Source organism: Phycodurus eques, chromosome 23 (genome assembly GCF_024500275.1).
Source record: "Phycodurus eques isolate BA_2022a chromosome 23, UOR_Pequ_1.1, whole genome shotgun sequence".
Classification (NCBI taxonomy): Eukaryota; Metazoa; Chordata; class Actinopteri; order Syngnathiformes; family Syngnathidae; genus Phycodurus; species Phycodurus eques.
In genome coordinates, this window is record NC_084547.1 from 5,033,454 (window position 1) to 5,061,448 (window position 27,995).

A 27,995-nucleotide genomic window follows, 5' to 3' on the forward strand; every position below is an offset into this window, starting at 1 on the left:
TGTACGATACGACGCGCACCAACATGGCGACACTTGCATAGCTTCACTGCACTGAAAGCAAAACTTGTATCTTTACGTCACTGACGTCTGTCTACACAGCCGTATGGATGCTAGCACTGTGTGTGGAAATATTTGATCAAAAATAAGATTGGTAGTGCGGTGACTTACAAAATAATGCAAGTCTTTCCCAAAATACAATAAAAGCACAAGTTAAATGGAAACAAATGCTCAATTTATTTTTAGCCTGGCTGATACAAAAATATCAATGACGTCATCAACTAATCAACTTCGACTCGACTTTCATCAGAAAAATCTTAAATCCTTCTAGCCCTAAAGGTGATTAAAGTCGCGAGTCGCTTTTTGGAAATATATTCGCTCGAGAGGTCAGAAAAGTGGCTAAAAATAGCGACCAAATGGTCCACTCTGTTTGCAGCCATGTTGCTCATGGAAGCGGTGCACATCAGCGGGGGATGTACTTTGAACGAGTGAAGCCACTGACACGCGCAAAAAAAAAAAAAAAATAATAATCATTCTGACAAACTCGAACTGTGAGGACACGTGCTGCTTTTTGTTTGTTTGCCTGTTTATGGGCTGTTTTTGTCTCCCGACACCACTGACCGACATCCATCTTGTAATTTTTGCATGAACGTCCTGCGTTTTCACAACAGTTCAGCTTGTAATTAGCGTCGCTCTTCACGGGATGCTATTGTCCAGCTGGAAGCGGCTCACTTAGGTCGTCCGATGTTCATTAATCTCGCGTGTTTGTCAGTGTTTTCATGTGGTTTTGGGCTGAAAAAAAAATCTGCGAGAGGAAGAGGGGTGCGTAGCTTAAAAAGTTTGGCTGTGGTTGAGCAACCTCCAAATGAGGTGAGCAGGAAACTGTCGACCGCGGCGTCGAGGTTGCCAGGATCCTGTCGCACGAGGGCCTGCGGCTGCATTGGAGCCGTGCAGGAAATGTTTAAGCAATTAGCCCCTGAGTTTAAAGTGCTGGAAAGGAGTTCTTATTTCCTCCATCTTTCTTAAATGTTTTTTTTTTTTTTTTTCGCTGCAGAGGAAAATCTTTGTTATGCACAGACCTCATCTTTCCAGTCTTGGAGCCTGTTCCACTGCAGGAGCAAAATGACACTTGAATTGTTTTTCGTTCTTCTTTGAATCGAACTGGAGACACGCACGTTCCCAATGTTATGCATTTGGTCCGCTAGCGCAGTTGTTCTCCAACTGTGGTCTGTGAGCTGCAACTTGTAATTTGCAATAGATTTATATTTCCAAAAGTTCTACATATAGGGACTGGTGTGCCAATAAAACAAATTGAACAGTTGAAATACAAAAGCAGACATCTTCATTTTTTTGTGACTTGAGTAAAATGACTCCCAAAGAAACCCGACACGGACGCCTCACGGAGCGTTATTGGATCAATTTCTCACCGGAATTTTCCGACACGGATCTGTAACCGAAAGTGGCTCGTTCGTTCCATTCGGAGGACAAACCACGTGTGTTCCAGGGAGGAACCGGCCCAAAATGAGTTTCGGCCATTTTATTTCGGAATCATCGGGACGGTGGACGAGCGATCGCAAAGATGGTCGTTTTGGCTTGCGGGCTTGAGAAGGAAAGCCAAACGTGTACTTGTGGCTTGTGGAGTCCTGATGCACTTTACTGCGCGTCTGACTCGCTTCCACTAGCTGGCGTACAGCTCGCTCCTAATTTTCTATCCCGATTGTTATTTGGAAAAACGGCCATATTAAGGACCGTCTTCTTCTGCTGCTTTTTCACTTTTTTTCTTCTGCTTTTTTTTGCTTGTGCTGTTTCTTCAGCTTTTTTTTTTTCTGCAGCTTGTGTTTCTTGTTCTTCTGCTTCCCTTCTGCTTTTCTTTGAATGCTTCTTCTGCTGTTGCTTCTTTGGAAAAAAATCCTCTTCTTTCTTCTGCTTCCTCTTTTTTTCAGCTGCTTCTTTTGATTTTTTCCCCCCACGTTTGCAATTACTACTACTGTGTTGTAGTAATTGACGTTTGCTTCTTCTGCTGGTACTTTTTTTTTTTTTTTTTTTTTTTTTTATAATTCCCCCACCCCCCTCTGCTTCATTTGGAAAAATGTCAGTTTAGGAACTTCCACACCAAATCATCCAGCCGTGGAGTTCTATGACACGCAGGAATAGATTTCCAGGCCGAGATGAGGCGCTGTGGGGGCGGTTGCGCCGCGTTTTGGGGACGGGGAGGCGGGGAGAAGCATCTGCCTAAATCAACTCGCAGCAACGCTGAGGAATTGAGCTCTGGAACGTGATGGTGTAACCAGAGCGTCTGTTTGGGAATAGTCCGAGGGATCTGCGCTCGCTCGGTTATCTGAAAGTCTCTCTACCTCGCAATTTGAGGAGAGGGAGTACTCGCGCATGCGTGTGTGTAAAAGGGGGAAGTAGATGGCGCTTACAGGAGGACAAGGTCAGCAAAACAAGTCTCAGGAAACCTGATATATATACCTCGCTGGCACCAACATAGACACTCGTTTCTTTCTTTCTTTCTTTGGTGGCACTGTGCGGCCACAGCAGTGAAAAGAGAAATCTTTGCGATTGGTTGCACGTTTGGGCAAATACAGTATGAAGTATTCAGTTTCAGTGACTGGAAAAAAACCAAGACAAATCGATAGTTAGTAGTACTAGGAAAGACCCCCATCATGCTGCTCTTCTCTTTCGTCTGCTTCTTCTGCCTCCTGTGCTGCTCTGTCTTCCATTTTTTCATTTGATTTTTCGTTTTCTTCCTGCTGCTTCTGCTTATATGTCTCGTGCTTCTTCTGCTTCATGTTCAACTCAGTCATTTGCTTCTTCAGCTTCATTTTCCTTTTTCTGCTTCTTCCTCTTTGCTTCTTGGCTCCTTCTTTTTTGTGCTTCTGGTTCCTTGTCTGCTTTTGTTTTTCTTATTCTACTTCTTCCTCTTTGTTCCATTAATTTTTATTTTATTTTTGTGCTTCTGCGTCTTCTCCTGCATTGTCTGCTGTTGCTGCAGCTTTTTCTTCTTCTGATTTCTTCGAAGTTCTTTTTCCTGAACCAAACCATTTCCCAGCCCTCATTCCGATCTGGCACAGTCATGATGCTCGCTTTTGCAGTGGCCTCAACACCTGCCAAAAGGAATTCAGCCTCTCCTTGTCACTTTTGTGCACGCTTCCTTCGTCTTAGCCCTTTTCCACCGCCCCCCAGAGACCTTGCGACCCCCCTACTTCGCCCCCCACCCACACGCTACTCCCATGCTTCTTCCCTCTTCCTCATCTATCAATCAGTCTCACTTTGTGCCTCTCTGTCTCCAACTTATCGCCTCCCGTCTCCTGTTCTCCTGCTCCGGGATGGCCTGGAGTATGCAGATTGGCACAATGCCCGGATTGTTTTCAAAGCAGGATAATATTGTAGAGACATCCGGCAATCAAGCCTTTACTGAATCTGATCGCAAATAGAAAGTGAGTCTCAAAATCAGCCCATATCAGTATGTGTGTACCTGGCTTAACATATATGATGGTCATCCCCAACTGCTTTTGGACAGGGGAGGGGAAAATGACTCTTAACACGCCCCACACCACAGGATAATCATTCGGGATGATATTTTAGAGCCTTTACTGGCTTGTATCGGAAGAGGGGAAACATTCTCAAATTCGTCCCGATTGTCGGTATGTGTTCCCCGCTTAATGGGATAAAAGGGCGTCTATTATTTGGACTTGACAAATGTGGTCACTGCTGGAAGGAGCGAGTGGTGAGCGGTCGCAGCGCTGTTCCGCAGATGTGCTACCAGAGATGTCGACGACGCTCGCTCACTTTTGTGGTTTTCCTCCAATGAGCTCACCCCCACTCTTAAAAATAACAGCGGTGACATCACGTTTTTTTGGCCCAGCCAGCACGTCAGCCCGCCGCCGAGCGGAAACAAAAGAGCTTGAGAAGATGGTGTGATTTAAGTTAATAAGGTTTCTTAATGGCCACTGCGAGGGGAAGGAGAGAGTGAGGCCGGATAGAGTGCAGACATATCCGCGTATAAATAGATATTCTGCGGGTGTCGTCAATGTCGGCCAATATTTGACTTTCATCATTGGATCTGCGGTCGGGTGTTGGGCGGCCCGCTGTCACGCATCAGTCACTACAGTGGACAGCAATTTAAAAAGCTTTTTCATTCTACATGCGTGAGTCTCAACGTCAGAATTGGGCATCAGTCACTACAGCCGATGTCAAAGTTTGCATCAGTCACTACAGTTAACAGCAAACCCAGAAGTTGCGCATCACTCACTATTCAAAAGCTGATTTCTGTGCCTATGGAAATAGCTTTCGAATAGCTGTCTGCTGTAGTGTCTGATGTGCATTATTTTTACATATCGACGTGCACGGGTATAAACGAGGACCTGAGCGCCTTTATCGTTTAACCTTGAGAGGGTTAACGCCACCCTCTCCCTCCTTGAAGTGATGTCGGTTCAGAGATGGGTGGAGGCCATTTGGGGGGAGGATGAGGGGGATCCTATTTGTTTGTTTTGCCCTCCAGACGTGTCCGAGAGCAGATTAAGGGATTTGGCTTGGGGTGGGGGGAGAGGCATACAGGGGGAGACTTGAGAACTCCTTCGCACGCCTGCTTGACAGTCACGCACAAGAAAAACACACACGCAGTGATATACTTCTCCCAGCCGTCTGATCTTGTCTCGTTTTAGCGCTAATCCCACCCCAAACGTAAGCACCCAGAGAATTAGGGTCCCAAAGGCAGGCGACTCTGGCACGCGAAAAAAAGCTTCCTCAAGAACAACTTTGCCAGATGTTTAGGCTTTAACAAATATGACATTTTTAAAAATATCTTTCAACTATTTTGAGGTTTAAATATTAGTTTTTTTGCTTGCCTTAGTCATTATTAATGCTGATGATAATTACACATTTAGATGTTTTATACAAAATAAACATTTCCTCTTGAATTTTTTGAAATGTATAAAACAAAATATCTTCAAACATATTTTTTTCCCAATATTTTAATAATTTTTTTCATAATATTTCCTGAATATATTTTGTTTGTTTTTGCTTGAGCAGCAGTCCTCGTGTGTTCAAATAAATAAAAAAAACAACAACGCAACGCCAAGCTCAAATTCAAGCGCGGGTAGCCATACGCTGGTGTGGCTCTTTTGTAATGTATATCAAGTTCACTGGGGTCCTTTTCATCTGACAGCCCATTGTTTTGGTAGGGGGGCGTTCCACTCCCCTCGACACAGGAGCAGGTTGGCTGCCGATTGTTTTATGGAAATGCGCGCGGGCCTGACCGGGTGTCTGCCATGCGAGGCTTGAAGGGTGGGGAGACTGGCGTTTTGTGTTAGGGGAGGAAGGGGTGGTGGTTGGTTATGTGATGTGACGCCGACCCCGGCAAACGCCCCTGACCCTGAGCAGATGGTGAGGCAGGGTCTCTCTTCTGAGGCGGAATGAATCGCGTGTGCCGTGTCACTTTATTGTCTGCACCCCCCTCATCCCTGGTCCCAAAACAAACCTCATCATGCGCCCCCCAAGATCCCCATCCACTGCAGTCCCTCTCTTACTCACCTTTGCTTAGACAAAGAAGAGACATCCGTTATTTGTCCCGCGCTGACCTATTTCCTTAACATGCTTGATTTGCTTAAAGAACCATGTCAAGAAGCAGTCAAAAACCATGTCAAGGACTATGTCAATGACCTGTTGACCAAGTTAAGAACCAAGTCAAAACCAGTCAAGTTCGAAGTCAGGATCAAGTTAAAATGTTAATCAGGGATAATGTTTAGACCTAAATCAAAAAACAGTTAAGAACCACTTAAAAACAAGTTAAGAGCATGATCAAAAAACTGTCACGAACCTGTTAAGAACCAAGTTAAAACCTAGTCAGGAACCAATTTAAAAAAAGAAGAAAAAAAAACCGCATCAAAAGCCAATCAAGAAACAAGTTAAAATAGCTGTCAACCAAGTTAAACACTTCAAAAACCAACTCAAAACAAAGTAAGAAAACAGACAAGAGCCAAGGTAAGAAAGAACCAAGTCAAAACCAGTCAAGAAATGAGTAAAAAAACAAGTTGAAAACCAAATCAAACAATAGTCAATATCGACTTAAGCAAGTGAACAACCAATCAAGAGCTCGTCTCTTGCTTTGGTTCTTGACTGGCTTTTGAGTTGGTTCTGACGTGGTTCTTAATTGTTGATTGGTTGTGACTTGGATCTTGACTTGTTTTTTTTAAAAATGGTTCCTGACTGGTCTTTTACTCGGTCCTTGACTGACTTTTAACTTGGTTCTTCACTTTGTTCTTGATTGGTTTTAACTTGTTCCTTAACTCGGTTCTCAACAGGTTCTTGTCTTGGTCCTTGATTGTTTCTGACTTGGTTTTAGGAACTTGTGTTTTGAAGTGGTTCCCGACTGGTTCGCAGAGTGACTGGACTGTGCCTCGGAGCAACCAGTCGTGGCTCAAGGGCACCTTGGTGGTACCCCATCCAGCCGGCAACCGGTCCAGCCTCCACATGCCACGCCGGGTCTCTTTTTGTGTCCGGTTGGGGTCTTGAACCCCCCCTACACGCGCGCGTCCAACGTCCTCCTTATTCAGTCACTCATTCATTCATTCACGTGCGTCCATTCATAGCTCCTTTTACCCGCGCACTCATTCACAGCTTTGCCCACTCGCCGAGGCTTTATCGGGGGTACAATTAAGGCACCTGCATTTCTAAAGCCCCCCCCGGAACCCCTACTCGTTGAATGCCCGCCGCCCCACTTCTTCACCGGTCCTTTTTATCCACTTGCTCATGTGCGGAAGAACAGTTGGTACCACTCCTTCCGCACAGAAAAGCCTTCCTTGGAAATCCATTTGTACGCCACTTTTTCGGGACCGCCAGGATTTTTCTTGAAATAATGCATCGCATAAATATTTATAATTTGTGTATATGTGTATATGTATAATATTTAGATTTATTGTATATATTGTTTTAATATATACATTGTCTTCTCATTTTTAATGTGGTTAAAAGGGTTAAATGGCAGTAAATTTGTGTGTTTTCTGAAAAACATTTCTTTTACATTAAAGAATTATGTTAGTGGAAAAATAAGAGAAAAGAAAAGTAGACGTAGGAAAAATATGTAAATTTTCATGGTAAAAAATTTGTTTTATTCTGGGGAAAAAAAGTAGGAATTTTTGTGAACAAAAATTGTTGAGAGAAAAAAAATGGACGTCAATTTGTTTTTAAAATTAAATTAACTGGTGGGTTTGTGGAAAAGTAATTTTTAAGAAAAAAGGAAGTGGAATTTTTGTTTTAACTTGTTTTTTGGTGAAAAAAAAAAAAAAGTAATTTTCTCTTCATGTTTACAATGCATGGATGCCTGTACCGCATTTCATCCTTAATCGATCTCATAGTTGTGGGCTCATTTAGCTCAAAATGACACAAAATTCGCCCGGACACTTCGGTCAATGACGTAATTAGGACGCACCACCTGGGAAGCGCACACCACTGGGACAAATTTCACGGCAAGCCATCCAGTCTGATTTCGGATTTCCCTTTTATCGCGTTCATCTCTCATCATCATTGTCAATTAAAATGAATGGATAAGCGGTAGAAAATGGATGGATGGAAATGCCATTAATCCAGCCCCACTCCCAAAAAAGTATTTTTTTTGTCATGTACTCTATAATATTGTAGTTTATAAAAACATACAGCAATGACATAACTAAATCGAATATAAATAACATATTTTTGTCACTTTGTTTCAGTTCCATGACCATTGTGCTGCTCCTTTTGGTGTGTGCGCCTTGGCCACCTAGGGGCAGTATAATGCAGACATAGAGGCAGACATGAAGAGTTTCACAAATGGCTCAGTAAACCACTGTAATATTTTTCCTTTTCTACAAAGGAAAAAGAATGTCTGAGTATTGTCATATAGTATCATATATTATTTTACTATGTTTGCAGTGTCTTTTTTTTTTTGTCAAGCAGAGCACCTTTGCATGTTGCAGCACTTTATACGACACTTGTGATACATCACTGTAATCTTGTTGGTTCTTTGAATCAATGTTTATCATGCAAGGTCTCTCTCTCTCTCTCTCTCTCTCTCTCAACAGAGGGTCAGGGGCATGACCCCTCCCCCATTCTAATCAGCAGTCCTCTTCCTGCAAGACCCCCGTCCCCTTCCCTCTGTCCCCCAGACAGACAGCCCGGGTGATGGAGGGAGGGGGGTTTGCAAGGAGGGTCACGGCCTCAGCGGTGCAGTCACTTGGCCAAACACTGTGTGTGTGTGTCTGTGTGTGTGTGTGTGTGTGTATGTGTGTCACACAATCCTTCTTCCGGAAACTTCCTTTAAACTTTCTGAAGAAAACAAACAACAACAACAAAAAAAGGACCCAACTGTTTTACCTTAGATGGACGGTTGTGTGCCTTTCCAAGTCATGTCCAATCAACCTAATGTACTCCAGCAATGAAACTATAAAAACGTCTTAAGGATGATCACGGGTGATATGATTAGTTCCTTGGTTTTAATCACTTCTCAAAAATCTATTTTAATGTTGTCATTATGGGGTGTTTTGTGTACAATTTTGGATCCATTTATGAAGATGGCTGTGCTATAACAGAATGTGGAAGAAAACGTGAAGCACTGGCTGTGAATATTTTCCGGATGCAGTGCAAAGGCTTTATCGCAGGCATAAAGCGCCAGATTCTGCAGGTAGCTGCTGGGATGTCAATCACGTGGCTTACTTTCCATGTCACAACGCGCTGCCTGTGCAGTTCTCTTTTGCAGCTTGAACTCGCTGTGAACCGCGCCGGTGGGAGAAAGGGGAAACGTCTCTTGTCTCCTCCCCCAGTCTGTCTTTGCAGTGTCCGGGACGTCCTCACCGCCAAGGTGCGTTACTCCGGCACGTCCTTCTTCGTGCCTTCATTCTGCCGTAACGATTCATGAGCAGCGGTTACAGTCTGCGACGTTTGGCCCGGTGTGTCTCTCGACCCACTTCTCGCTTCTTTGACACCGCTCATTTCAGGAAGTTTCGCCACCCTCTCGCGGTCTACTGTCTCGTCTGCTTTCTCTGGTTTGAATTGGTTTGGTGGTTTGTTCAGTCAAGTCAAGTGAGATTTATTTGTACAGCCCTTAATCATAAAAGAGCAGCCTCCCTTTACTCATCGCCACCTGGCACCCTCTCCGTGCAGGAGAAGCGGCAGTAAAACAGGCCAAAATCCAAATGTCAGTAGGTGAGGTATAAGATTGCTCGTTTTTTTTCTCAGAAAAACCTGAATTAGTGCTTGCAATGCTACTTTTTTCTCAAAAAAGACAGCTATTCTCATAAAAAATGCCTTATTTTATTTATTTTTTTTAAATCCCCAAAATCCAATTTGGGCTTTTTTGGGGGGGAAAATATAACAATCTTACATGAATAATGTACAGTATTTTAACAAAGTAACATAGGAGGAAATATTTATGAGAGAAAAGGATCAAAATTACGAAAATAGTCTTTTTTTTGCAAAAAAGTATGAGAAGTCATTTTTTATTAAATTTTTTTTGCCTTTTCTGTAGGCAAATCGCGGTGGCGTGTCAAGATTTTACAGACTGCAGCTGTGAAGACAGACTTCCAGTGTTCTATCCCAATCTCGCGCTGAGCCGCCATCTTAAGTAGTCAACTGGAGTGGATTTATCCACTGGAGGTTGCGGCTTAGTCACGACTGCTTCAGTTGGCAACCTCGCTATCGGAACCAATTGTTTTGCCGCTAACGAGAGAACGGGATGAGCTTTGTAGCGGGTTCCGATTCCCTGGGTCAAAATGTGCAACTTTGGCCAAGAGATGGGTCACACCCTGGAATGGTCGCCAGTCAATTGTGGGGTACATATAGACAAACAATATACCGTCTTTCAAGCATATATTACTCAGTCAGAAAATCCACTCGAACGGCTTTTTTTTGGTGCCCCCCCCCCCCCCCCGCCCCTCTGCACATAGCTGCAGGCACCTAACAAATGCTCTCATTCACTCGCCACCGGTGTGGTCTCCTAGTATTTACTTTGAAGTCGGAAAGCCTCCCGCTCCGAGGGACGGCTACGGCGAACAAAGATGGCAAACAGATTTAAATGAGGGCTGCCCAAAATACAACACCTACAAGGGAGACCTACATGAAGGTTTATGGCTTCCCGACCCCTCCCAGATAAACCAGAATGAGCCAATCTGTTTATTGTGGCAGAGAGAGATCACATCACAATGGGGCACTTAGGAATGCACGTTAAGGTAGAAGAGGCTCAACCTTTAAAGCCTGGATGGCACCACTGAAATAATGCCCTGCCTGGTACTTTCACTGAGGTTTGCCTGGTCATGGGACTGTGACTCCCCAATGTGTTGGCAAATGCACTAATCTGCCTTGTATGGCTCATTCGCATGTGTTCGCACAATTGTTTCGCCATTTTTAAACAGGAAGTGCAATGTTGCCCACGTGAGTTGTTTGGTGGTGTGTTGAAAAACGACCTCTTCAGACCTGGTCGAACCCATAAATCCATTTATAATATGTAAGTTAATGTTTTCATGTTAACATATGTGTTTGTGAGTTGGGTCATTTCCAGGGGTCCTTTCGAATATTTAGAAAATTCAGCCCCCGAAGCCAGTTTCTGTTAGCGACATGAAATTTGCCAGGCATCTCTATCGATCGTGAGTAGACCCACAAAAAAGACACATGAAGTCTGCTATTTTGGCCACTTTAAGGAGTCCTAGAGACTTTCTCCAGGCGCTGACAAATTTGAGCCACTAGATGATTAGACGATGCCCAATTGCAGAAATGCGGGCTTGAACGGATTCATGGCATTTCAATTAATCTCAATGATAAATGTGAATTTGATAAACGAGTACACACTTGGGGGAAAGTACCGCGACCAAGTCTCGCGAGAGTGGGCGATCCCTCTGCGCTCGTCTATTGTGAGAGTTTTTCCAGCTCTCGCGCGACCTTGGAAGTTTCCCACGCCTGTTGTTGTGGAGTCTGCCCTTTTCGCTCACTCGCCCGCCCCCTCCCAAAGTGTGGCCTCCCCTTCTCTTGTGTCTCCTCACCCACCCCTTTCTCCCTTCTCCCTCGTCTCGACACCTCCATTCGGCCTCTTGTTGTCTGGACGGATTACCGGGGCTAACGGGAGAGGCCCAAAAAAAAGGGATATCGCGAGTATTGGAGTTTTGGTGAGAGTTTGTGGAAGATGGCGCCTGTTGTGACGGGGTGAGTCTGAGATTCGGGGGCTTGGTGTCGGGGAGTTCAAGTGAATCCGAGTCTATAAGAGTGGCTTCGCCGCATATTTGTGTACCTTCGCCCGGCTCTGTGGTCACTTTCTCCGCCGCTATGTTCACCACACAACGTCGTTTCTTTGTTCTAATGTGTTAAGCGGTGTTTTTCCCCCTTCACACTGTTTGGTGCTGTTTGGTGAGCTAGCTTCACGCGAGCCGTTAGCATGTGTGCTAGGCAGCTAATGAAAACAACAAAATGAGGCTACAGTACGAGGGCGCACACTGGAAAGCGTCGGGGTAAACAAACTGCCTCTCTTCGGCTTTGTTCTCTCCACATAGCCGGGGAAGGATTGCTACTTTGAGGCAATGGGCTGTCCGATAATGGGCACCGGCTAGCAATATCCGAGTGAATCACGTTGCTGCTTTGTGAACCTGACGAAAATATAGTCGTGTTGTTCTAGAATTCTTCTTATTTATGGGGGACAAAAATGTAGCGATCTTTCAGAATAATATATTTTTCTTTTGAAAAAGTACGACTGTTGTAAAGTTTTATGAAAAAATAAAAACAAAGTAGCAATCTTAAAACAGTCTTATTTTTTTGCGGGAAAAGTAATTTTCCGAGAATAAAGTCGTACTTTTGTGAATAGGTTATTTTACGAGAATAATTTTTTTCAAAGAAAAAAGTTGCAGTCTTATAAAACAGTTTATTTGAGAGGAAAATACAATTTATGAGAATAGTAATTTATTGATGAAAAAAATAGTTTGTCAGTAAAAAAGTGGTACTCTTACAAAATATATTTTTAGAATAACAAATGTAGCAATAGACTTAACATTTTTTGAGCAAAAAATATAGTTACAAGACTGAGTGTTTTTGTATTTAAAAATAGCATACTTACATGGTCTTATTTTTTCGAAGAAAAATGGAGCAATTTTACAAAAGTGTCAATGGAAAAAGTGTCAATGTTTCAAAACAGTCTTATTTGAGGAAAAAATGTAGCGGTCCTGCAAGAATAAGGTGATATTTTTTTGGGGGGGGGGAGTAGCAATCATAAGTCATAATTTTTGACATATTTTGTTTTATGAGAGCAGTTCTAGAAAAAAGGTTTTACGAGAATATTCATATTTGAGAAAATTAAAATTTTACAATGTTTTTCAACTAAAGTAGCAATTTAATCAAATATATTTTATAAAGGAGTGGCAATGTTTAAGATTAGTCTGTTTTTCAACAAAAACTATGCATTGATATACTAGTAGTACTACATTTGAGAAAAAAGTAGCAATTTTGCAAGAAACTTGTACGATGTTCCCAGATTAGTCATATTTTTTGAGAAAAAAGAAGCAACCTTACGAAAATTTGCCTTTTCTTTCAAGGAAAAAAAAAAGTAGCATTCTTTTGAAAATAGTGTTCTATTTTGAGAAGAAATGTAGCAAGGGTACAAGAACAGCATATTTTCACATCACATGGTGCGCGTAATGACATTCTAATAACACCATGGGCTACTGTAGCTCGTTCCTTAAAATATCGCTGTGGTCTCACATAAACATGATGACAAGTGGAACATGCCATATAAAAGTATATATACGCTATATATGCCATATCCAAATATAAAATGTGCCACACACAAATACAGAGTGCATCTCAGTACAAACGCCCTCAAGTAACTTGCTCACAGTCAAGACATTCCATCATTTTGAGTTTTGTGCTCAAAGCCTGCTCTCTTATTGCCACCAGGTAACACATCAGTGATATTTTCACACATCAGCATTGAGCTTCTAATTTGAAACTTGTCCTTGGGATCAATTGGTGGAAAATGTGCAATAATTCATCATGGGAGTGTCACATTTTTCCTTGTTCCTCGTGCTTATATTGTTGCACACAAAGCTATATTGGACAATAATGTTCAAGGATCAAGGAAGGTTTGTGCGTTTGTTAGTGTATGTATGTGTGGAGGGAGTTTTTCAGTTAAAGGGGGGAGGGGGAGCATGTTAGAGGGCACTGGGGTCAGGTCTGGGTGGTGGGCCACCTGTCCAGATGATATCTCTTGCTGTGTTCCCCCCTTACTGAGCATAGGAAAAGGTACTAGCACGGATTATTGGGGCTCTACTGAAAAGAAAATATATCATAAGACAAGGTTCAAGAAGTTGTACTATTAAGAGTATATTGTTAGATTTTAAACCAACAATTATTTTTTCCCCACGAAAAAAAAATCTTGTAGTTAATATAGAAAAAAATTATCTTACAAGAAGTCTTTTTCCGAAAGTTGCAAAATCAGCAAATCGTCTGAAGATATAGTTGTTTTTCTTCAGAAAAAAAGTGCAATTGTTTTTTTCAAGACATTTTTCATATGAATTTTTTCCAGAAAAATATTATCTTAAGGTATAGTCCTTTTTGCAGGGATAAAAGCCTTTCCTTATACCACAAATGGTATTTTATCTTTAGTTGACTAAAATAACACCATACCTACAGTCAAGCATGGTGGTGGCAGCATCATGTTTTGGCGTTTTTTTGTTTTTGTTTTCTTTAGCTGGGAACTAGGCCTTCGTCAAGGCGGAAGGAATTATGAACAGTTCAAGATAGCAGTCGATGTTATCACAAAACCTTAAGGCTTCTGCAGGAAAACAAAATAAATGTCAGGAAAAGCCCGCTAGAACATCTGAACTTTATTCGGGGTTACTCCGAGGCCCTTTAAATGGTAGGTGTGTGCTGACTCCCAGTTTTACATGAATGTGATTGGTTAATTCTAAACACATCCACATCCCAGTTGTAAGGCCGTGCACACCGCCAAGCCTTTCTTTTCAAGTGCGCGTTTGTTTGCATCGGCGTGCGCTTCTTGGCTCCCCTGCTGCGGTGTACTGTGAACATGGGTGCGCAGCGAGCACCGCGACACAAGGGCGGTTTTGTGTGCGCGCGCGTGCGTCCATTCCCCGAGGGTCCTCTCCTCTTCCCGGCTTCTCTTTTCATGAAAAGAGAGGTTCAGATAGAGCAGCAGATGTCGAAGCGCTGACCTTTATGCTGGCAGAGGCTCGGCCTGGAGCTAAAAGCCAGCCCCACAACCCCCACCTTGAACCCCTTTTCCACTCCTTCGAAAGTGGTGTAAGACGGCCACACCGGAGCGCACTACGCACACTGCAGTTGCTGTTAATATGTCTTTGTGTAACAGTGGAATAGGAATGTTTGAAAATATGACAGAAAAAGGCTTTGCTTACAGTCGTTATTGTATGAGGCATTGGGATGGGGGGGGGCAATTCTGGATGCAGTTCATCAGGGGATGTGTGCCTCCCTGATATCTTGGCAAGGTCACAGGATCTGACATTAACGATGGCCCAATGGCCCTAGGCCAGTATGGCACTGTGTCGGGCCACCGCATACCTTACAGATTGGGCCAGTACAAATTTCATAACTAAATGCCATGAAATCAACACATTCGTTTTATACCCCAGATTTTTTTTAGTTTTATCCACTTGAATTGCTCAAGCCATTTTACCGCACTGCGCATATTTTTTGCGCATGTCAGCTGAACAATTTTTTGATGCCATGTAAACTTATGTCACGTCACATTTTTTTAAGCAATAAAAACATCTGAAAATAAAAATGTACACACATTTGTGCAGTTTGTATTGCCATCATGTACTGTTGCCATCATGTATACAACGCTATCCCAAATGCTCAATCATGTTCAACCGCTAATTCAAGATGCTGAAAAAAATCGCAAATTAATTACGCTGTCATTGTTTAAAATTTTATTATACTGTGCCAGTGGCCGGTGTTAGCGGCTGGCGCTACTGTGCTTCTGACGTCCTTTCGTCCCATGGCACCTCCTTGAGATTGACAAATCTCGTCTATTATTTTGTGTCCTTCGTCCGAGCCGATTCGTCACTTGGGGCTCCGGAGTTTGCTCTGGCGAGTAAGGGACGGAACATTCTGATGTAGAAAAGGCCAGTGTGGTTTTGCAAAGAGACCCACCATCATGTTTGATGGGGGCCCAAAGTGCTCTCAGTGGTGTTGTTGCTGGCTAAGTCAGTCAAGTACACAGTGGAGAACGAGCGCTAATGCCACAGGCGGCGGATACCTCTGTGCTGACGCTCGGTTTGGAGCGCCTCTGCGTCTTTCTTACATAAATTGGCCTCTTCCAAAAGAGTTTCCTCTGGCCGACGTTTTGGCGACGACTTGCCAAGAGACGGTGGCTTCAGCTTTTCGCCCCCGCTGTCCCTCCACATTCAGGATGTTTCATTCAGAAAACACGAAAGTGTTTCTGCCCATATGATGAACGTTTCCTGTCATTCAGTATTGGTGGGGAAGCACTTAGCGACTTGTTGTATTGGTTTTGATTGGAATTTGTCAGTTTTCATCGAACAGACAAAATTTTTGTCCCACGTTATGTTTTTGTCCTCTTTCATGGTTATTTATGGCTGTCCAACCACACACAGAAGTGGCTGGTTGTTTTGTGTGGGAAAGAACAATTGCCAATGATCCTTTTGGAAAGTACACAGTGAGGCTGGGCAATTTATCTTTTTTTTTTTCAGATTATTTCAAACTAAAGTTAATTTCGAATGGAAGTTGATGCAACTGCTGGGGAAAGAGTTTCAAAGCTTGTTTGGTATCAGAAGAAATTAAACACATTGGGAATAAACAGAGCAAAACTTGTTTTGAATAATGTCGTCATCTTTTTCTAGAACAAAGGGTAAAACGATTTTGTAAAAATAATATGAATTTATTTCAAAATCCTTGTAAAGTGAAAATAAGTAAATTTGACACACCGAAGAGTCTCCAGTGGAAGGCCTATATCCAGGTCATTGCGGGGCTTTTCCAGTTGCGACGACGAGGCGCTCTAAAGTGTCCATGCCAGCAGATCTGGAGGGAGGAGATATATTTTCAGGTTATGGGCATCGCTAACTAGCTAAGTGCACCTCACAATTGCGCCAGATGACTGCTAATTTGAACAAAGGTCCAAAAAATCAGGAAAATAGAAGAGATGAAAAGGTTTAAAGTATAATACAGTACTACTAGAAAATGAGTACAACTATATTTTTCAGTCTTTCCACATTTTCAGCAATTATCTTCAAAAATGTGTAATGTATTTGGAAAGAAATTTCTGAATTCACTTCCAGGGTTCTTTAAGGCATTTTGCCATATTCTTGAAATTTCATGTATTTGCTTGATGGAGATGCGGCGTGTATTTTTAGAAGCCGTCGGAAAAGGTGAGCGAAGCCCAATAGACTTAAATGGCTGAAGGCATGTCATTGTTTTTCATGCATTAATATTTCCGATTGATATTCAAGCCGCTCAGCGGCGCGTGCGCACCATCTAAGTGCAACAAAACCCTTTCTACCATGACATGCTGGGGGTAAAAAAGCACCTCCCTAAAGGAAACACAGGATCCCCAGTGTCGGGAAAGCCCCAATCGACTGCACCTCCCACGGCGAGCTGCAACCGCCGCTATCGCCACGCTAGATAAGAATGAAGTGGTAAGCGGTAAGATGGCTTGCAGTAGCCACCCTGGAAGGAATGCTTTGTCACTTCTCAGAATGTTGATCATGGTGTTATGCATGTACAGTGTATATTGTAGTTCACAGTTCGCACTCCTGCTATTAGGCAGATTTTTTTTCTTTATTCTTTACAGTACAGTGAACCATGGCATATTCATTGTTAGCCGTTTGCGCTCATCTACAAATGATTTTGCTGTATTTGTGCTCAGGCCAAAGCAATTAAAAGTATATTTTGCTGCTTCATCGTGTCATCGTGGTGCCAAGGAGCAGTATTGAGGTAAATTGAGGAGCTTCATTTCGACACAGTTGGTGCTTTGCTGCCATCTTGTGGGATCTTTGTGCCAATAAACTGTCAAAGTGAGCGGAGGAGTTTCATTTAGACAAAAGTGGTGCTTTGCTGATATCATCTAGACACAATTATAGGGGGCTACCTATTTGTTTAAACTACGATCCGTATCACGATTGCTGGTTGCCGATTTGATTCGAGGAAGATAGTGGTTCATATGATCTGAAACGATTCTGTGGCTTGAAATTGATTCGGTAACTTTTTAGCCAAAAATTTAACCAGTCCGACTGTGAAATAAATGCCTTGATACTGGACAGTGCAGGTGAAATTTCCTAAATATCTTTTGTCCCTTGTAACGTTATAATGTAAAATTAACTATGGATATAATAAACAAGCATTAATGAAAAACGCATTCCCACTTTATTAGAATTTTTCGGTGATGGTCATTTGACCAGAGTGAGCAAAACTGTGGCTACCGCTAATGCTAGTTAGATTACATGAGAAAAGCGATAAACATGGCTGGTGCTACAAATAACCCTGAAATTACGGACCCGCCGAGTCCAAGGTCATTTAAGTTAGCAGTATGGGAGCATTTTGGTTAACCGGTTGAAAACAGTGATGGAAATTGCGTAGTCAACAAGACCCAGACAGTTTTCCACAAATGCTTCCAAAAACTCGCAAGTCATGAACATGTTCATGCACCTAAAAGACACCATCCTGAACTTAATTTAAGTACGGCGCGGAAGCAGACACCGGCACGGTCTACTCTGACAAATGTATTTAGTATATCAATAAATTGTAGCCATTATGAATATATGTTGGGTTCGACTGGGCCACTTTGATCACTTGCTATCCCAATGATAGTGTTGTGCAAATGTAATATGTTGTTGCGTATAACCAATGAACAGTGTTTCCTTTGCTCCCTGTAGAGTAAGCTTGTGCCATGAACTTTGCATGTCAGCCTGTGGGGACATCACCCTGAGCGTGACCACCACTGCCCCCGCCCCCCGCCCCGGCAACACTCTCCCTCTCGGCTTAAAAACGAGACAAGGGCACATGAGGGAGTTCTCAAAAAAAAAGAGAAAATAGTCAAGGAAAACAGCAGTGTGAAAGACTCGTTCGGTTTCCAGGAAAGGTGCACTGTTATCGCTGAATGTTTCTCTGCATTGTGTGGTTGTTTAACTAAGGCTGCTGCGCCGTTTCCACAGAAGAATCTGCCTGGTGGCATTCCTGTGGCTGTTGACGTCAGGAGGTTTCTGGCGCTCGCTTACAATCACAATGAAGTAACGGCCGTGGCTGTCATTTTGTGGGACACTCCATTGATTGTGGTTAAAAGAACAATGCACTTTGCTTGTCCGAAGCTCGAACCGTTGGTTATCTCAGTTTTATGTACTCTCGAAAATTTTTACGCAAGGCCCTTTCTGCATGTACACATGTTCTCAAACACACGCACGCAGCCATTAATGTCTAAAACGCTGGCAACAAAAGTGAGTACACTGCACCCCTAAGTGAAAATGTCCAAATATTCCACTTTCCCTTCCAGAGTTTTTCCAAAAACTCAATTTGCACATGACAACACCATTTCTGATTAGCCTGGTGAACTCGTTTTCTTATTAACTGAAGTGACTGTTCAGGAAAGATGGCTTGTTGAAGGGAAATAATTTGCAAGTGCAACAAACCCCCACCTTGACGGCAACACTGAAACCACACATCAGTGAATTTACAAACATAAACACACACATAGATGTGTGTTGGGATGTCTGCAAATGTCTGTTTGTCTCCTGCTTAATTTCCAGAGAGAATTATTCAAATGTCAGAAGTGCATGAACCTTTCCATAACACTCGAGCACCATGTACTAATGAGCTGGCTGCTTTCATAGAATCTTTGCTCATGAGCTGCTAAGGGTAGGCTTCCTGCGACCTTTACAAACGTGACTCTGTAATAATCCGCGAGTGCTCGGCCCGTCTGTTACATCAGCAGTCCGGTTACACATCAAGCAATATTTTTGATGGACTAGCATAGAATTTGAAATACGATTTGAAATCTTAACATTGATGTATCGTTACAATCCTAGTTCTTCAGACACCGACAATCAATACAATATTTTTTTGCTCAGGCCCTGTGGCCTGGTACCGAATGTCACACAGTGGTTGGGGACCGCTGTGTTACATCAGAGGCTCGGCGGCGACATTTGTTGTCAGCCGTACAATATGCCGGGGGAAAAAATAACTGTGTATACACTGTAGTGAAAGTCCGAGCTGTTTTGCAAATAGCGCTTGTGATGTTTTTGCCGGAGACTCAACCGAGGCCACCGCACTCGTTCTGACACTGGCAAACTCAGTTTACAACACACCAACTGCTCGGTCTTGAGTTATCTTCAGTTCTTTTTCAGGCTAAAAACATGTTAGTCATCAATGGGTGATGATGGTCTGGGCAAGGGCTAGGTCGTGTGCAGGGGGAAGAGAATTGTTCGATGTTTGACTTCAAGAGTGAATCGTGGTGAATTATTTTTTTTCTTTTCTTTGCCAGTCAGTAAGAACGTTGGCAAAGCTATGGCAACACTGTTTTGATTGTGTAAAAGTCGAGCTGCTGCTAGCTAACTTTGTTTATTTAAAAAAAAAAAAAAAAAGTCTTCTCAGTACGTGCATAATGCAAGTTGATTGGGAAATTATTTGATATGCAGAGTTTTCACAAGTGTCTGTGCTTTTACTTGAGTACAGAGTGTCTCTTCTTTTGCCAGCTCAGGCTGTACGGGCAGTTTTTTGTGATTTCTGTGTAAAAGAGGCGACAGTGTGCTGGAATATGAATGGACTGAGATTCCCCAGGCTGGCAAAATGAGCGCCTCAGTGCCTCTGCCTGTAAACGTGCTCATGCTTCTCAACAAGAATGACTGGGCTGTCGTTTCAGTTCACTGGTGCTTTTGAACGTGAAGAGGTTGAGCCCTGAGCCTGAGGCTCCTCGTCTTTACGAGTGTCTCAGTCTTTTATCTTCTTTTGTACAAACAAGGTTGTTAATGTTTAATTGCTAGGACAATATAGGTTCTTGGAATATTTCACTGTGACTAATAATGCATCAATAATTGATGGCAAACTTCCCAGATGATCAACTGACGATTTCTTGGAATGTAGAATTTCTGCACTTTGATGTACTTGACTCTGTTCTCTTTTTTTTTCCACACTTTTGAAAGATGGAAGTGTCAATAGCTTGCGGCCACTGCAAAATGTTTCAGTGGCCCATTAGCCACATCCTCGTAGCGGCCCGTGAGCTTGTTGAATCTTTTCCCGGAGCCAAAACACACTCGCAACGGTGGTGCTGCGGTCGATTTTTCTCCCCCGGTGAGCCATCCCCCCGGGTGCGCTCTGGTTCCAGCAGTGAGTCATCAGCTCAGCCGCGAGTGAGAAGCGGGAAAAGTCTGGTTCATTCAGGGTTCAAGGCCTCTGTGCTTCATCCCCCCACTTTTCTCTTTCTTGACAGCCCAACCACCTCCGAACACATGACCTATCTCAACCCTTAAACCCCAGCCACTCCTTGTGCCCACATATTTTGCCCATTTTATAAGCTCACCACCTTCACTGTTCAGTTTGTCTTTTACAAGTTTGGAAAGTCATTGGTGGTCTAAGCTAAAAATGCTGCATTACTACAGGTTGTTACCTTGTAACGCTGTTTTAGCTCCTCTGCATTTTTCAAAGCCCTGTGAGCGTACAGTATTCCCCTGTTGTAGCGCGGCTAATCTACGGTGGCCCGGCTAAATTGCAGATAATGAAAAAGATTTTCTTTATTTTTGTGGAATATATCTACATGTGAAGCGGAAATCCACGCTACATTGCAAAAATCTGTGTTTTATAGCGTCTGCTTTTCATGATTGTTTAATAATATACTTGGTTGCTGTAATGCTCTTGTATGTTGGGAAGGAGCACCTCATTCATTGGTGCACTTTTCAGCCATTTATTAAATGTTGGAAAAGGTAAAACACAATGGGCCTCATTCACTAACCGTGCAAAGGCACAGATTTGATCTTAAATCGTGCGTATGCACGTTTGACGCACTAATCTGTGATTCATCAATATGTTTGTACTTGATTCGTATCGATTAAGTACACACTAAGCTAAGGTGTGCTATCTATTTTGAACATTTCCTCAAATTTACCGCTGACTTGCTTGTAACGTAACTTGGAGTGGCATGTTTTATATATTTTCTATCGCTTCCAAGGCTAATTTCATGTATTTTATCAACTACAAATGCCGCTCTGCTATATATATATATATATATATATATATATATATATATCCCTTACTATTTTAACAAGCTGTTCAGTGTTGTTTTTTTTTTTTTTTTTCCATTCTTGGCTCTTAATTTTTTATGTGTGTGTTGTGTGTAGCATTCTCTAGTTTAATTTTGTAATTGATGAAAAATGATTTAACATGATTATTGTATGCTGTCAGTTTCTGTGGTTGGAAAGCTTTCCGATGATACAACCCTTTTGAAAATAAGAGATTTAAGAAAGTTGGAAATGTTTCGGGGCCATGTCTCGCAGCTTTCAACCTTCACTCATTGGCTGAGATGTGTCGAACGGATGCCCTTTGATAGGGAAACGGGGATGCGGTTTATCCAGATTGGTGCACCGCTGGCACGAGCGAGTCATTTAGAATGAATTGAGATTCATCAACATAATCACGAAACCGGCGGCGATTTTGCGTATGCGCTCAACTTGTACGCAGAGGAAGAACATCTCTACACATTGGTGAATGAGCCCCGTTGAGCGCACTCATGTAGGAGCCGCTGTTGACCACTTGGTTATATGTCTGGCCTTGAGGTTCAACCTAAACGTGTTCAGGTGACAGTCGGACAGCACGTGTCCATTTTGATTTATCCAGACGCTGCTTCCCGAAAGCATCCCCTAGAAGTCTTGGGTGAGTCCAGCACCCGTTGGAAACTTCATGACTCGACTTCGTATTATTATTAGTGTCTTCCGGCCTCTGTGCCGCAGTGCGCTGTTAATGCGTCTGGTTGGTGCCACGTTGACCGTGTGCCAGGCCAAGAGTACCTCTTCAAAAGTCTGTCCAGAGACCATATGGAGAGTGCGGTCAAGAGGGAGAGCGTTGCAGAGGAGGAAAATGAGGGGGAGGGAGAATGGGGAGGCCTTTCTTTGGCTTTTCTGCCTCTGTCATTAAGGTCTCCCATGTCAAAGCCAGATGGAGCTGGTGCCTTGTGTGCATGTGTAAGTTCAGACTGTGACCCACCCAAATACACACGCGCACACGAGCACAAGCGAGCAGAGTCCCTGCCCTTGGTTTTAGCTGCCAAGCGGGGCATCTCAGGCCAGCTTCCAGACCTCGGCCATCTGCACTCAGTTAGCCAGAAGGGTCAGACTGCTCATCAGCAGTCATTGAACGCGCTTGGCTAAGCGCGTCTGTTCGTGTGACACTTAACTCCCCGTTTGGATCCTCATCAAGGCTCGTCGTCTGATATTACCATCTCCTTCCTCTGCTGCGGTCATTTCTTTTTTTTTTTTTTTTTTTTTTTTTTTTTTTTTTGTTTCATTTACAGAGGCTGTAAAGTGGAAAAAAAAACATGAAACATCTGGTGATTCTGTGTTACTAGAAAGTGCCCATTTTCTAGTTTACTTGACCTCTCTGGTCCGTTGCCGTATTTGGATGCTTTTAGACACTTAATGGTCATTCTTGACTAGGCATGGGCCGGTATCAGATGCCGACTGTATGATAACCGTGAGCAAAAATACTGTTATCACGGTATTGCAATTACAGCTCTCTGTATTATATTTAAATGTTTGTGGAAATAATTTCCATTGAACGTGCTCTGTATGTACATAAAGTGAAACTAAGCAATTGGATTTTTCAAAATCAAATCAAAATGCAGTACAATGTAGACTCTCAAGTGTGTGATGTTTAGAAAAGATATGCGCATCTGTGGTCAAGTTAAAGCAGCTTTTGTTGTCACAGTGAAACGACAAGTATACTGCGTCGCCACGGCAACAGCGTTCAACGAAATAAAAAGCTTGTAATAACTACATATTAAGATGAAACACCCAAAGTTTGAATTTGATGGTATAAAATCTCAAGGATGAGTTACTTTAAATTAAAATTAACCACAGCTCACGCCCACACACACACACACACACACACACACACACACACAGTATTTTCTATATTTTATTCATCAATATATGTTTTCAAATACATTTACAATGTGTTTAAAATGTGTTAGGGGGTAGTACTATTAGTCTCACCATATCATGGATTTTTTTTTTACCTATAGCGGGCATTCAAAATGAATCATATTCTCTAACATTGTATTCAAAGTAGCAGCCAAGTACAATGTGTTTTTATTTTAGCCGCAAAATTGCTCTTTGAACTGGCCATATTGCAGTGCATTAGATGGCTTGTACAAACTATAGACTAGTTTGTACAAGTCATCTACTGCACTGCAATAGCTGGTACAATGCCACGTAACTGTTATTAAATTGCTCAATGTACTGTGAGCACACTTAATGTTAAGATCCTCCAGTAGATCAATGTCTCCTCAATCGGCTCGTCTTCCTTGAAATGTTGCCGTTCTCGTTCCCACTCTCCTATTCATGAATAGCTGGCAAAGAGGCAAGATTGCGGAGTATTTTCTGTAGGTGCGCTGCTGTGGTTGCTGCATGGGTGGGCACGCACGGGACACACACGCCAGATCGCCGTGCCAAGCGCGGCGCCAGCCCAGGCACACTTAGCCGTCGCCCTGGTTACCGTCTTTCCAACCTCTGGAATTGTCATTCCTCTCATCTGGCTCGTTTGCATCGGATAAGACTTTAGTGCCCCAACTTGGCTGCCCTCATTGTGACTTCTTTTTCTTCTCAATGATTAAGTGTGTGACCAAAAGATGGGAGCGTACCAATGCATGGAAAATTCAGCGCACTAGTAGAATATTGAATAAATGGTCAAACAGCTTGCCATAGCTGGCCATAAACAGCATGGTGTAACGCTGCTGAGGAAGTGAGTCTACAGGAGTATTTTGACTTAATTCTTTATGTAACCCGTGTGACATCAGTGCGCAGGTATTCTTCAGCTGGTCACTCGCAGGCTACAATGACCATTTTGCATGGCGAGACCTGGCGTGTTGAACAAAAGCCTCCGTCCCTTCACTTCAGCACCTTCATCACATAAGGCTTGATGATATTTTCACTGATCCACCTTGTGTCGTCAAAAATGACCAGTGTATCGGCCATATTAGTATCAGCCATTTCATTCAGATTTTCTGATGAGGTTGGTGTCACGGTCACAGAACTGGCCCCGTTGCTATCACAGAACGGGAGAGGCGTGTTGATAATGAGGTGTGCCGCCACTATGAGGATCTGCTATCAGCCCTCGGGCTAGGAAACCAGACACTTTCTTACAGGCCACAACGCTTCTCCTTCTCTGAGCCTCAACAGTCTTTCAGCTAAAAATGTTTTTTTTAGTCCAGATCTTACCAGCTACCAGCGTCATTACGCATGTGAAACACAATCACATAGGCTTTATTTTCCCAATTCAGCCTCAGCCTGCTTGCACTTCGGTACCTCCAAGAGTAGCTGGTCAGCTGACCTGAGGCAGCGGGCAGGCATGTAGGGATGGAGCAGCTAAGAGGTAAGGTAGGGCCAAGACCATTTCGAGAATTGAAAACAAACAACTGAGTCTTAAAATGAATTCTTAAGTGCACAGGCAGCCAGTGGAGGGAGGCCAGAATATGAGTTTTGTTCTCCCTCATACGTGTTTCAGTTAAGAGCCGTGCCCTCTTACTGGGCTCCCATTCTGAGTCAGGCATTTAGTGTCGCTGTTGATTTTTATTTATTTATACATTTATATATACGTTTTTGAATCAGACTGTACATTCTCAAGCACCTTAAAGCCCTCAGGGATTCAGTAATCGTTTCGTTTTCTGCTGTAACGCAACATCTACAAAGGCGTAGCGTGGAGGGCTGCCCTCAAGCTAACACAGATCTTGTCATTAGACTATTTAGAATATTTCTGGAGTTGATGCAGTGTGTCAGGCAAATTGGACTGAGGTTTATACCTGGAAAAACTGCTGTTGCAGAAAGTTTGCAACTCTGCCTATTGTGGCTTCCTGCGTTGTATCCTCTTAAGCGGGCAGGGTACATGCATACCGATAACCTCGTTGCAGTTTTTTTTTGTGCTCTTTCTGAAAAGACAAAACGTCGCAACATAGTAGTACAATAATAAAGTAGTACAATAATTGGTATAAAGGAAGTACAGTGGTGCCTCGAGATAAGAGTGACTCAACTTTTTCGAGATACAAGCCATTGTTCTGCCGTTTGAAATAGCGCAGACTTGCGATACGAGCACTGTATGGTGACAGTGAATTCAGCTCACTTCACAATAAGCAGCACTTGGGCAAGTAGTCCTCCGGTTCAATTAGCTTGCGAAGGCATGCGTGCTTCACTGTGGGAACCTTATCGATCGCCCTCATTTTACAGGGATTCCAACCAATCGTGGCTCTCTCATCTTTCCTTGGCGTCTCTTTCTCGTTACCAACATCGCGACCCAGTGGGGGAGGGGAAACACTGTTTGCTTGTTGATGGCATGCACCTCCAATGGTAGAGCAGAGAGTTGTCATACTCAAAGACAAAAGTATTGTCACGGTGAAATGGAGTGTGATTTGGATCATGCATGTAATCCTACTTTTGAGCAGCGTTAACAAACGTGCTCGCACTCAGTTGTCACATTGCATTTTCTTAGATGAGACATCTCTGGTCTTTTTTAATAGCAGCATGCCATTGTGTCTTCTCGCTTCAGGAAGTTTGGGGAGCGCCCTCAGCCACAGCGGCTTACCAGGTGAGACACACACACACACACACACTCCCATTTGTTTTAGTTTTTTTTTATAGCACTGTTTTACTTGAGTTAATTTTTTTTACTTAAAATTTGTGGTTTCCTTGTGTGTGTCCATGTTTGAGAGCGAGAGAGAGAGAGAGAGAGAGAGCGAGAGAGAGATACTGTAAGGGGAATGTGTGCATGCACATGCAGGCTCACTGGCAGTACAAATGTCGGGCATTGTGTTTGCAGTCCTGACGGGGCTTCCCCTAAAAAGCCCCTGCAGCGCTCAAGTCTTTTAGCTGCCCGAGCTGCCGCCTGACTGAAAATGAGGCGTCAGAAGTGAATCCATGGCCTTGGAGACAAATTACCTGGATGTGTATTTCAGTGCGTACTGTGACGCTGCTCCTGTTCAGCTTGCCGTATTTCAAATCACTGCAAATCTTTGTTTCCCTATCAGAATTTGATTAAAACGCTGCAGTATGAGCAGCGCTTGGCCGCTTGTAAGGATGACAGAGCCTCCGCCGGCCCTGTCTCGTGACGACGTATTCGGTTTCCCGTGATTGCTGCCGCACGTGAGGCTTTGAATCCATTCAAATGTTTTTACAGGGTGAAGCGAGGTGGATGTCGGCACTAAAAATGTCATCGCGGGTGACAGTAATATATAAAAACCCGCTGTGAGTGAAAGCTAAATTGTGTAATAGAGAGGCTGTGCTGTTGGGTCTGGAACAGGCCCATGTAGTTGCTCTTAACATTGGATTATTTCTATGAAATGAAACTAGACTAAATTCTGGTGGCATTTATGGCCATTACCGGGATCGCTTTACATCTCAATATTTAACTATGTAAAGAAATCTGATGAGCTAGTAATAACAATATTAAATGTTCATTTGCATTTGTAAAGTGACACCATAGGGAAGGCCTGGGTGATTAATTAATTTCATCAATTCATTGATTTGTCAGGAGGATTAATTTATTTATTTTCTTTAAATATCAGCTTCCGTAGTTTTAAGTGCACCCCCGCCATTGTGCGTCGCTGACATCAACAACATCGCTGCGGCCAGCCCTCCTCTATGGTTAGAAGAGCACAAGCAATCGCATGCTGTTCATTTATTGGCCGGCTTAATGACTTAGAAGGGAAGGTGACGAAAACGAGCACTTATGCCAGGAAATTTATGGGTCCACTCATGAATCAAATACTTGTTCTGAATTTTGCAGACAACGGCAAGTTATGCAAAACGTACTGAAACACTATCACCGTTGTGATAAAATTTGCGTTTAAATATTGTTCAAAAATGTTTCTTAAATGGCATAAATTGCACTCAAATATAATATATAACACTTTTTAGACTAACAACTTGACATAACTGACATTTTAACATTTTGTGTGTGTGTATATATTTTTTTGTTTTTGTCTTTTTACAGTTTTTAAAAATATTGTTTCTCTCTTTCCCCTTGGTCTGGAATTCAATAAACAGGGGTTCACTGTAGTGTAATTGCCTAATTGCAAGGCTGTAAATTTCAACCTTAATCTCCCTCAGCCTTCCCCCTCTTATATATATATTTATATATATATATATATATATATATATATATATATATATATATAAATAAAGGGCCCCTCCCACACACTGTGAGGGGCCTCTTGGTTACCATAACAAAGGCCCCGTCTAACCCGAGTGTGCGGCTTGGTGTTGCGAGGCAGAGTGGGAAGCACGAGCGTGTCAGGTGTCACTGACATCTGTGCATGGACGAGGGGCGCATTGCGCGCGTCATCTCAAACTCCGTCTCCTTCCCCCCCCCCCGCACCCCTTCCTAGCCGGTCATCAACGGTTCAGCTCCGCGCACCCCCACCCGTCATCTCCAGCCTCGAATGGACCCAGCTGGAGGGAGCAAGTGTAGCTTTTTTTGGGTGCGGAGGCGTTAAAGGGGGTCAACCTGAGTAAAATATGCACGCATGTTACTTTGTACAGTGAACCCACACGCTGGGATAAAGGAGCAAAACCCACCGCTGATAGTAGACACCCCCAGCCCATTTAAAAATAAATAAATAAATTGTATATATGAATAGTTAAACCCCTAAATATACCCCTCCACCCGTGTGTTGCTGTTCCAGAGAAGCCATGAGGAATTACCTGAAGGAGCGAGGGGACCAAACCGTCATGATCCTGCACGCAAAGGTCGCACAAAAATCCTACGGCAACGAGAAAAGGTGAACGCTCGCTCTGCGGCTTTTCCCC

General features: G+C 43.1%; 1 protein-coding gene across 3 annotated transcripts in view; it reads left to right on the forward strand.

The window, feature by feature from the left end:
- The window catches only part of rbpjb (recombination signal binding protein for immunoglobulin kappa J region b), a 39,813-nt gene that overhangs the window by 2,587 nt on the left and 9,231 nt on the right, over window positions 1-27,995 (forward strand). For 2 of the 3 annotated variants that reach the window (XM_061669282.1, XM_061669281.1), the window contains exons 2-3: window positions 25,738-25,776; window positions 27,872-27,967. In XM_061669282.1, the coding sequence (XP_061525266.1) occupies window positions 25,738-25,776; window positions 27,872-27,967 (135 nt within the window). Of the gene's footprint in view, window positions 1-10,936; window positions 11,167-25,737; window positions 25,777-27,871; window positions 27,968-27,995 lie in introns of those variants that run through there. The other variant, XM_061669283.1, reaches the window with a different exon arrangement.